The following is a 12,600-nucleotide window of genomic DNA, read 5'->3' on the forward strand; positions in this document are numbered from 1 at the left end:
ATAATGATAGTAGGCAGAACAAATCTGCATGAGTAAGCCACAGCACCTGAAACTTTCTGCTTGGGAAAAATTACTATTGTGTGCCAGACCCTTCTCATCTGCGTGATAATTTGTCTTCCTAGCACTCCTGTAAGATAGGCTTTCTCATATCTTCACATTTTATGGAAGTCTGAGGTCATTAGGGCCTCAGAAAGTAGAAGCCAATTGTCATGGTTCTCTTACTCAGTGGCAGACCTTGATGGAAGTTCAATTTGGTTAACCTACATGCAAGTTACATGCCTTTTACTTTTCTGCTTTTCACCTTCCTAGGTCTTGAAAATAGTGGTGGAGGGGGAAAGTGATGACCATTTTCATCCCTCTACAAGGAAATCATTTTTGAGAAGATCTGTGATTGAGAATCTTTGAATGTTACTTGAATGGTTTAATTTGGGCTAAGAAACAATTTTAAACCTATAAAATCACCTTGCATTAAATGAATTTTGAATGTAATTGGATATGAAAGATGTGTAATAAGTACAAGGTTAACAGAGAAAGAAAAGAAAATGGGGGTAATTGAAAGAACAACAGGAACTCTTTCTTATTTGTGTGTGTTACATATGTATATTCCTGTATAGTGTATTTGGTATGTATAGAATGTGTGTGTGCATGTGTATATTATGTGTATGTGTCTATGTGTGTGTGTGTTAGTTTGTGTGTATATGTGTTTGGTATGTGTATATGTGTAGTATGTGTGTGTATGTGTCTATGTGTGTGAGGGATGGTTTGTCTGTGTATATATTTGTGTGGTATGTGTGTTTGTGAATATAGTATATGGTGTGTGTGTATAGTATATGGTGTGTGTGTGCATTGTGAGAATGGTTTCTCTCTCTCTCTCTCTCTCTTTCTCTCTCTCTCTCTCTCTCTCTCTCTCTCTATATATATATATATATATATATATATATATATATATATATGGGGATATGGAGGAGGATGGCTTTTCTGTGTATATATATATGTGTGTGGGGGGGGAGGATGGTCTGTCTGTATATATATATATATATATATATATACATATATATACATATATATACACATATGCATACATATATATGGGGATATGGGGGAGGATGGCTTTTCTGTGTATATATGTGTGTGTGGGGAGGATGGTCTGTCTGTATATATATATATATATATATATATATATATACATACATATACATGTGTGTGTGTGTGTCTGTGTATGTGTGTGTGCAATCCCGTTGGGCCTTGTTTCTTTTTGATATCAAAAAGAAACAAAGATTTAAAGAATGCTCATTATGTGCATGGCAGAAAAATAATCTCTAGAAAGAAATCAAAGGCACAGTGAAATACTAGAACAAGCAGCCAGATTCTGGGAAGGTGGGAGGAAAATGAAATACTTACAGGTCTGAGACCTTCTGGAAGAAGGGACTGAAACTTGAAAAAAAAGTAGGAGTCTTACTGGCAAATTCTTAGCCAGATATACTACCCAAAGGCTGGGATGAAGTCGTACTTAACTCACTGAGCTAGAGTCAAGAAAGAAGAGGTATCTTGGGAGGCCAAGGACACCAGAAAAGGTTTGGGACGTGCTGTGGGCGTGAATACATCCAAAGAATCAACAGGAAATGAATAAAAGATTGCAGAGCTTCCTGCAGGGCTCCAGTGAAGCTGCTGGGATTTATGCATTTGCTGATTATCCACTTTGTGCACTACTCATAGTAAATATTCAACCCAAGGCAGCTGCCTCTGCTTCTGCACCTTTCCCATTCCCGGGCCCCCCAGCCAATGTTCTGTCTCATTTAATTCTAAGTTGTGAGCAATCTGAGCAACAAATTATAAAGACAGTGCATACACACACTGTTATACTAAGAATTTACAACAAAATTAATCTGACACATATTTAATGATATGCATAATTGTTATTGTGCTGGGTGGCGATTAGGCATAAATTGTAAACAGTTCATATAAATGCCTGTAATTTGAATTACTTCCAAACAGTTAAACCAAATTCTTACTTTCTTTCCTGTTTGTCAGCCTTAGTGTATTCCTCATCTGCATCCATGCCAGCATTACAGTGATTGAGTTGGCATTGATCACCACCTTCATCTAGCACTTGTTTGCTAGAGCACAAAAACCTGGGGGTTCTCTTTGTCTAACATGTAATTCTAACTGCCAATCAAAATGCCCTTTGTCTGAAGTGTTCTAATATTGTCTTCTGCCAGCATTCAGGGGATGCTCCCATCCTTTCCAGAAGGCTTTTGGAAGGAGTCAGAAGGGAGGTCTTTGTCAGTTGTGCTAAAACAGGGGGAGTAAATGAACTCTGAATCTTAATATTCAGAACCCCATGGGCAGGTGGTTCAGGAAATAAGAGGAAAACTGGGCAAATTCATTATGTAAACTTCCTCCTCCTCCCCTTGATCCCATGAAATGACTAAGTCACTTTCACAGATGTCCCTAAGGGGATAGAATAGCACTAAAAAGAAAATCCTACTTTAGCCTAACCCTCATCTATGCCCCCTACTATAAAGATACTGACTGAAATACCTCTGAATTCCAAGTTTGTGTTGCTTTGACTTTGCCATTAAAGTGGTTGAAATGTATATAAAGAAAATATCTAATAAAACATAAATAAATAAAATTTAAAAATCACAAGGAAGCCAACATATCCATGGAATACCTGTCAGGAGATGAGCTACAGAGTCTCATATTTCACAAACTGCAGCCCATGAAATCTTGGTATTTACCTTCTCTGAACTTCAACTTCTTCATCTGTAAAATGGTAATAAACAGTACCAGTTTTGCAGGGCTACTGGTGAGGGTTTCATGGAATCGTGACTGTAAAACATTACCACACTACCTGGAATAGAGCAAAATTTCATTTACCGTTAGATGCATTTGTATTATTGTGGCTATGGTTGCTTTTATCTGTAGCCTTGGCTTCCTCATTACTGTGCCTGTTCCTCCGTGTGTTTACTTCTGTAGGAAGTAGAACTGCAGGAAATGAATGTATGAAATGCTAGTGGTGAAATCTGGACGGCAAAGCCACAGATGACCTTAAATCAAACAGAACAGCACAGATGGCTCAGACCCTCATCTATATTCCATATTTGTTAGAGGAGGTCGGTGCCGACCTGGAACACACTGAATCCTGGCATTTAGAGGAGACCAAAGCCAGACCAGATGAAAATGATCATTAGAAACATTCATTTTGTCTATGGCCACCCTGAATGTGCCTGATATTTTCTTAGCTTAGAAGCTAAGCAGGGCTGGGCATTTCAAGTACTTGGTATTTGAAAGGGAGAATGTTCACTTAATCACCAAAAATGTATTCACTGAGCCCTCAATGTAAGACCTGAGGGTATGAATAGTATAGGCAAGATATGTTAGAAACTGAAGGAGAATGTAAGTTAATATGTGCACAAGGGAACCAACACAACATATCTTCCATGCAGTGGAAGCAGCTAGGATAAAAGATGCATTCACCTCTGTGTGAGAGGTTTGAGGAAACTGTGTTTCAGCAAGACGAGGTTTGAGTTAAATACATGAAATACAAAATCATATACTTAAAAAAAAAGTCTACTGACAATCAAGAAGCTTGTTTTTCCTTCCAGCTTAAATGTCAGAACTTACTTTGTGTCTGTGAAATACTATGGATATTATAACTTCTCTTTTGGTTACCACTGCTTCATCAAAATCACTTCAACCAAATTTGTATATTAGATCTCTTAAGAAAATAATTTCTATCTCCTGAGAGACCATTATCTAATAATCACCAATGTGGGAGGACAAGAAAGGGTAGTGGGAAAAAAGAATCTCTGTGGGCCCTCTCAGTGTGACATCTGGTCTGGGAACCGTGTGGTAGTCAAACTTTTTTTTTTCAAAATTTTATTAGATATTTTCTTCATTTACATTTCAAATGCTATCTCAAAAGTCCCCTATACCCTCCCCAGCACCCTGCTCCCCTACTCACCCACTCCCACTTAATGGCCCTGGCATTCCTCTGGGGCATATAATCTTCACAAGACCAAGGGCCTCTCTTCCCAATGATGGCCAACTAGGCCATCTTCTGCTACATATGAAGTTAAAGACACCAGCTCTGGGGGTACTGGTTAGTTCATATTGTGGTTCCACCTATAGGGTTGTAGACCTCTTCAGCTCCTTGGGTACTTTCTCTAGCTCCTCAACTGGGGGCCCTGTGTTCCATACACTAGATGACTGTGAGCATCCACTTCTGTATTTGCCAGGCACTGGTATAGCCTCATATGAGACAGCTATAACAGGGTCCCTTCAGCAAAATCTTTCTGGCATATGAAATTGTGGCTGGGTTTGGTGGCTGATTATGGGATGGATCCCCGTATGAGTACTCTTATAAGGTATTTTAGTGCTATGAAGGAAAGTTTGTAGCCAAAAAGAACACTTTCTATGGCCCACATGTGGAAGCTACTCCCTCTATTCTTAAAGCTACTGCTGTACCCAGAACATTATTCGTTGGTACCTGTGTCGTGCTACATTGTGCCAAGAAGTAACAATGTCATATTCAAAAGGGAAGACATTAATTCTGTTTATAGTAAGACAATTAATGAGCTTATGAGAATGTTTTAGATTCTCCTAAGTTGCTCATCTGTCAAATTGAAACCATTGCCTATCCATCCAGTGACTAAGTAGGTATTAAAAAATCCAAAGCCATTTTTCCTAGTATGTTTTGAGAACTTATGTTGGGGCAGGCACAGAAGTTCCAAGAAAAACGTATAAAACACATAAATATACAAATTATTTTAAAGTGACTAGTTTATTAGATAATTATTATAATGACTTAGAATTCTGTCCTAAGTGGTGGTAGGTATTTGTATGTATAGGGAAGTCAACATAAATGAGGTAGTCAGGAAAAATGTAGCTGATAGGAAATTTAAAAAAGCATTCTTGAAAAAAACATTCTTGAAAAAAGCATTCTAAGCAGAAGAAATATGAAATGCAAAAAATTCTAAGACACAAAAGAATGTGAAAATTTAAGAAATAGAATTAATGTTCCAGTGTGGACAGAGCATACGCAGAGGATATAACAAAGCAAGATAAGGTTTGGTGGGTAGATAGGGGCCAAACATGTAACTATGGAATAGGTCTCTTGTCCATTAGCCTCTCTTCTCAACACTACTTGCTGTCAGAAGGGTGATTATTTTTTCCCTATGGAAGAAAAATATAAGTTAGTAAAGAGGAGAAATTGTGGTTTCTGCAGAAATAGTGAGGTCGACAGCATCGGAGCAGCCATTAGAAGCTAGATGTTAGACACCAAGGCCCAAAGTTTCTGCAAAGTATTTCCATCAAGTCATATGGGAAGCACATTTTTTTCAGAGCATTTACTCTTGCCAGGAATGATAGTGAACTAAGAACCCAGCAAAACAGACACCTCAGAAACTTGCCTCCCATTTTACTAGCGTTTGCTTTTAAAACACTTTACAGTGCTTTAGATAAGGTCCTGATCCATACTACTTTACTATATCAAGGGAGGGTGTGATGGTATCTCCACATGGTAATGGCAATAACTTTTAAAATAATAACTAACATATATCAAATACCTGTCACAAACCAGGGATTTTATGCATCAGCTCTTTTAATACTCTCAGAAGTCTTGAGAGATAAGGTGCTATTATTTCCATTTTATATATGAGAGATTTAAAGATCAGAGAAGCTAGGTTACTCAGATTCATAGAGCCAGTTGCCAAAAGTGAGTGGAAATGGTAGGTCAACATTTTAAAGCATTGCTAAGAGCTATAATTCTTCTACATAGGAAGGAACAACTGTACCCTAAAACGTGACATAGACAGTTCTTCTAGAAGAGAAGAGTTATCTAAATTTTCATTGTTATCCAGATGCCTGGCTTCATATCAGCCAAAGTATGGCCCATATAAAAGTATTTACCATTGTTTAAGGCATTGTCTTATATCCTAATTAATATTTATTTTACTTTTTTCTTTTTTATTAGATATTTTCTTTATTTACATTTCAAATGCTATCCCCTTTCCTAGTTTCCCCTCCAAAAATCCTCTATACCCTCCCACCTCCCCCTGCTCCCCAACCTACCCACTCCCATTCCTGGTCCTGGCATTCCCCTACACTGGGGCATAGAGCCTTCACAGGACCAAGGGCTTCTCCTCCATTGATGATTGACTAGACCATCCTCTGCTACAAATATAGCTAGAGCCACAAGTTCCACCATGTGTTTTCTTTGATTGGTGGTATAGTTCCAAGGAGCTCTGAGGGTACTGGTTAGTTCATGTTAATGTTCCCTCTATGGAGCTTCAGTCCCCTTCAGATCCCTGGGTATTTCTCTGGCTCCTTCTCTAATTAATATTTTTTTTCTGATAATTTCCTACAAGAGTTAAGTCCCTAAACTTAGAGAGTACCATTTTGAACTTCAGTTCTCTTAGGAAAGTACAGCATGTAATCTGCTTCCTCCAGTACTTTTTAATGAAGTGTTATGCAGAAAACACCCTGCCTTTAATAGATTCCTTTACCTGATCTCTCTCCATAGGGCCCTGGCTCAGGTATTTTTCTTTTCTTTTTTTTTAAGATTTTTTTTGTTTATTTTATGTATATGAGTACACTGTAGCTGTACAGATGGTTGTGAGCCTTCATGTGGTTGTTGGGAATTGAATTTAGGACCTCTGCTCACTCTGGTCGGCCCTGCTCACTCCCACCCAAATATTTATTTATTATTATAAATAAGTCCACTAGTTGTCTTCAGACATACCAGAAGAGATCAACAGATCTCATTGTGGGTGGTTGTGAGCCACCATGTGGTTGCTGAGATTTGAACTCAGGACCTTTGGAAGAGCAGTCAGCACTCTTACCTGCTAAACCATCTCGCTAGCTTCCTGGCTCAAATATTTAAAAAAAGGAAGAAATCCAATTAGCTATAATTACTGTGTTGCATGGATGTGTTTCCTTCTCACTGGCAGATGGAAGCTACTCTATCATGGAAGAGATGACTTATCTTTTCCATATGGACCTATCCCTCACACCTTTTGTTCACCATACGTCTTTTCCCCAAGTGTGTTATACAAACTACAGTCCAGAGTTAAAGAAAGAATTATCAGGAATAGATGATCTCTTAAACAGAAATCAGTTCTGTTCCCAGGAGGCGAGGACACTTGATTCTTCCCTGCCTTGGCTTAGCTGAGCAAATGTTAGATGGATACAAGCTGTGTCTGATGTGCTGTAAATGATAAGTCAGTGTACAGAATGAAGAATTCATTCAAAAGAGAGGCTCACACAAAACAGAGGGGTTTTTTTGCACCCAGAGTTTACACTTATAATAGATGTTTATGATTACATTGATATTTGATATTGTTGTCAGGTATCCACTGTAGCTGAATCCAAATTGTTGAGAAGGACTTTGTCTGTAATTTGTTTTTAAAAGACAAGTTGTCTTAAGTCTATGTTTAAATAGGTTCCCACTGAAATCTCTAAAATTGGTTTGTTCAACTTATTTACCTTTCATTTACACTGAATTATTAAACATGGATACCTTTTCAACAGTTAATTTAACATGATTCCCACCTCACAAGATGTACCTTCCCTAAATTTAGTTTTCCAACGAAGAGACAACAGATAACATCAAATTCCATATGGCATTTTCTATGTATCTACAATTACATGTGGCTATTTTAAATTATTTATTTTTCTTGGGGAGAGTTCTCTTTGAAGTCCTGACTGTCATGTAGCTCAGTATCGAGAGCAAGCTGGTGTGAAACACACAGAGATCCACATGGCTCTACCTCCCAAGTTCTGGAATTCAGGATAAGGCTGAGCACCATAACAACCAGCATTAATTTATCTTTCTTTGCACATGAGATTGCATACTCTATACATTGCATATACTGTATATATATATATATATATATATATATATATACATATATATATATATATATAAACACAGAGCTGTCTAGTTTTCAATTATTGATTGCTTTATTTAGTTATGGGTGTATTATATTCTTATGCATATATGTCTTTAAATCATAGAACCAGCCACATTACTTGAATATTCCTGAACTGAGAATAATTTTAGTCCTCCAATATTTTTACCTCTTTCACTTTTATCATGACTTTGGAGAGAAACCCTCAGATTTCAATTGCATTCCCTTGTCTTTTCCTTCATCTCCCCTCTCATCTCAGCCATGTTCTCCTAAGCAAAGTGAACTAGAGGAAAAGTTCTCCTAAGGAAAATGGGTTTGCCTTCCATTGTCCAAGGAAATTGTTATGGACACTTCAGGGTTGTGAATTTTCCTCGGTTAATAGAAACAGTGAGTTTGGTGCTAGATAAACCATCAGCTCACACTCAAATTGTTGTTTCAAGACTGTTTAGGTGAATGCTGAGTTTTCAGTATGTGTTATGAGCCTGTAATGTTTTTTAGCCTTCTTTGACCAGGTATGTACACCATTGTGTCAATTTTCTCAGAGCTACCTTCACATCCTTATTCCTTAGGGTATAAATGATAGAATTGGCAGCAGGGGTAAACACTGTATACAGAAGAGAAAGACATTTCAATATACTTTCATACTGAGGCATTGATGGGAAGCCATAGACAATGCCCAGAGTCCCATAATAGAGGCTGACCACTATCAGGTGAGATGAACAGGTGGAGAAAGCCCTCTGCTTCCCTGTGGTTGAAGGGATACTCAGAATGGTGCAAATGATGTGAATATAGGAAGCCAAGGTCAGTATGAAGGGACCAAGAGCAAATAATGAGGTACATATAAAAGAAGTCATTTCAGCTACTTGAGTATTAGTGCAAGCCAGTTTCATGATGGGCTTCAAATCACAGAAGAAGTGGTCAATCTCATTGGCAGAACAAAATGTTAAGCGAAAAATGAAGATCATGAGCAGGATAGGTGCCAGAAATCCAGCCAACCAAGAGGCCAATGCTAGCTGGAAACAACCCCAGGAGTCCATGATACTGGAATAGTGTAGTGGGTTACAAATGGCTATGTATCTATCATAAGACATTACAGCAAGGAAGAAGCATTCTGTCGCCACCAAAGATGCAAAAAAGTAAAACTGACAAGCACAGGCTGGAAAGGAGATAGGCACATGAGCCGATAACAATGTCCACAGCATTACAGGCTCAATTGTTGTGGTGTAGCCGATCTCTAGGAAGGAGAAGTGGCCAAGAAAGAAATACATGGGTGTGTGAAGGGAGCAATCAGCGTATACAACGGTGAGAATTACAATGTTACCCAGAAGAGTCATCACATAAATGGCTAGAAATAGCCCAAAAAGAAGAAACTGAAGGCCATGGAGATCTCCAAAACCCAAAAGAATAATTTCTGAAATTTGAGTCATATTTTCTTCTTCACTGATAGCCATGATTTGAATCTAAATGGATAAAAATTTGAAAAAGAACAATTGATTAAATACTATTTTAGGGAAAAAAATCAAAGTTCTGAGAGGCTTTATCCATATCAAGGCTAATTGGCTTCTTCAGGACTCTGAAAATTAATGTGATTGAGTACAGTCTCTCAGGAGCCATTTAGAAAGTTAATCCATGTTTTAAATTGCCCTGTTGTATTTAGAACGTGACTATGATACATAGATATGCACAGTTTCAAACATTTCTTTGGGAAATAGGTAGTATCCAGTCCTTGGATATCTTACTTTTATTTTCTTTCCTTCCTTTTCTTTTCTTTTCTTTTTTAATTCCTGTGGATGGTACTATCTCAGTCATCTATAGTGATAGTCCTTGTATGTAAAATGAAGTTTTTTATTTCCTGTTCTTTTCATTTTTTCTTGTTTTTCTTTTCTTTTTTTTTTAAATTTTTACTTTGTAATCTACTATTATTTTTTACTTATTCAACTTTACACCCCACTCACTGTCCCCTCCTAGTCACTCCCTCTCACAGCCATTTCTCCATTCCTCCTCCCCTTAGGCCCTGAGCAGGTCGGGGCCCACTGGTTTTCCCCCCACCCCAACATGTCAAGTCTCTGTGAGGCTAGGTGCTTCATTTCCCACTGAGGCCAGACAAGGCAGCCCAGCCAAAAGAACATATCCTGCATACAAGCAACAGCTTTTGGGATAGCCCTCACTCTGTTGTTTGGGACCCACATGAATACCAAGCTGCACATCTGCTACATATTTGCTTTCTGGTATCAACATTCTGGTGGAATGTAAATTCCTAAAACAAAGAAAGTGTCCTGGCAGTGGTGGCACATGCCTTTAATCCCAGCACTTGGGAGGCAGAGGCAAGTGGATTTCTGAGTTCGAGGCCAGCCTGGTCTACAAAGTGAGTTCTAGGACAGCCAGGGCTACACAGAGAAACCCTGTCTCGAAAAACAAAACAAAACAAAACAAACAAAAAAAGTGATCCACAGAAGTAGTTTGAGATACTTACTATGAGCGTAACAAATACACAAAATACTCTATATATGCATGGTTAAAGAAGAATATTTTGCCTGAGGGGTCACAAAAAGACTAAAAGGCATGAGACCTAAAAAGGAAAGGAGATGGTAAGGTAAGCATTGGAAGTGAAGATAAAGGTGACATTTCTAAACAATGCACTGGGCCTTGAACCAGGGAAAGAATGATTTTTAAAAATCTAAACTAAACCAAGTAAATGAGAGAAAGATAGAGAAAGATGATACAGATGGAGATGGGTATGTGTGAGAATATGTGTGAGAAAGACAAGAGGAGGGGGACGAGAAAAGAAGGAAAATGGGGAAGAGTATGGCATATGATTTAATTTTTTTATAGGCTATGCTAAATGAAGTATACTTAAAAGATGTATGAATCCATAGGAGGATATTAAGTAGCAATTTAATCTCTTGTATTGCTTCAAACACTTTTGATACTATGCAACAAATAAATTAGAACAAGTGTTTCATAGACAAACCAAATTAAAAGACTATGCAGTGGACTGTATGAGACCCAGTAGAATACCCAATTGTGAAAAAGAAAAAAAAAATAAGACAAATTGATGTTTGAGAGGTAGAAAGGCTAGAATTTACTAACATTAGATGTAAGGAGTACAGGAGAGGTGAATGACCAGAAATGACCTGTGGGTTTCTGGTTTGAATAACTTGTACCATTTACTCAGATGGTTAAGTTTGTGTGGAAGGAAAGTTCCAGGAAAACATACATTCCATTTGTATTAAGTCAGATGTATGTGAAAATTCTGTGTATGGAGAATGACACAGCCAGGTTTGCCTGTAACTCAGAAGAGAAGGCAAGGCTAGAACCGTAATTTAGAAGTAGTCTGAATATGGATAGTATTTAAGGAAATTGGACTTGATGACATGACCTAGAGGAGGATTATGAAATACAGAAGAATGCTTAACACAGAGCTTTGACTTTCTCTTTCATTTAGGTTAAGCAGAAAAGAAGAAAGATGAGGAAATTGAAAAGTCAGAGAGGTGAGATTGAAACCCAGGAGGAAATAGAATAAGAAGATTCACACTGCAGGAGAAATGTTATACTTAAATTTGTTGTAGGAGTATGAGGGAAACAAATTCATCTCTTAATCTGGTTATGTGGATAACTGAGTGATGAGAGTGAGAGATAGAAGGGAAATGGGGGAATTGGTTAGGAACTATAGAGAGGTAAGCATTACCCTACCTTTTCTATTCTGGTAAGAATAATCCATGACAGAGGGAAAGTTGGTGGTGCATAAATAAATGAGGAGCTAATTTGAGGTTGTGCAATTCTGTAGAAAGTGAAATTGAATGGAATTAGAGCCCAAGTGGGCAGGTTACATTTTGATTCAGGAAGGCACATCTTTATATTGTCGTTGCCTTGGTCAAGAGGAAGGGCACGAAACACAGCCACTGTTAAATTGCTACATTTAATCTTAGGGAGATGTCTGAGTTTGCATCTGCAGTTCGTGTTCTTTCAGTAAAGTGTTATAGGTCATTCTGTAAGGGAAGGGTGAATGCATGTGGGAGGCTTGAGGGCATAGGAAAGCTGTAAAACAGTCAGACCTGGAAGCTAGGCTATATGCCATATTCCAATAAAAGAAAACCTGATCTCAGACAGTATTGAGTAGTTATTTAATATTTGAGATTTTAGTTTAATAACTTATAACTAATAAAAGCACATTTACCTATGATAATTGATAGAATGAATGAGTTTCTCTTTGTAGGAAACTGGCTTCCAGAATTATTCTCCATGCAGACCTGAACATCACTTAGGCAATTGCTTAGCACTTGGGTAACATTCACATGAACAGGTGGTAATAATAAATAAGCCTAAAGTTGAGAGTAGAGTATGTTTTATGCATGCCTGATATTTTTAAAACATAAATAAAATTTATCATTAAGAAAATCGTTGGCAATACTTAGCTGTTAGGATAGCAAAGCAGATATTAGGTTAAAACCAGTTTGGGGCTTTGCTATGTTAGAATAATGGAAGGGAAGAAAATCAGAGTAATTACAAAAATAAAAGTCAATTATTCTGAAAGATGCTAATTCTCCTCCTTTCTACCACTGATTACTAAGCCATGATGATGAAGATATAATAGGTTTGTAATTTATCATTTGACCAAGCTCTTCATTTGCTCACTATCAGGGAAGGTACAGACAAGTAAAATATCTTTCTTAAGGTCTGAGGTCTA

The 12,600-nt window shown here is 37.7% G+C and overlaps 1 protein-coding gene across 1 annotated transcript; it reads right to left on the reverse strand.

Moving 5' to 3' along the window:
* Nucleotides 1-8,407: 8,407 nt before the first annotated feature.
* Nucleotides 8,408-9,340, reverse strand: LOC110286163 (olfactory receptor 10A4-like). Its single transcript, XM_021152633.1, has one exon. It carries the CDS (start codon nucleotides 9,338-9,340, stop codon nucleotides 8,408-8,410), a length of 933 nt encoding a protein of 310 aa, XP_021008292.1.
* Nucleotides 9,341-12,600: the final 3,260 nt, after the last annotated feature.

Source organism: Mus caroli, chromosome X (assembly GCF_900094665.2).
Source record: "Mus caroli chromosome X, CAROLI_EIJ_v1.1, whole genome shotgun sequence".
Classification (NCBI taxonomy): Eukaryota; Metazoa; Chordata; class Mammalia; order Rodentia; family Muridae; genus Mus; species Mus caroli.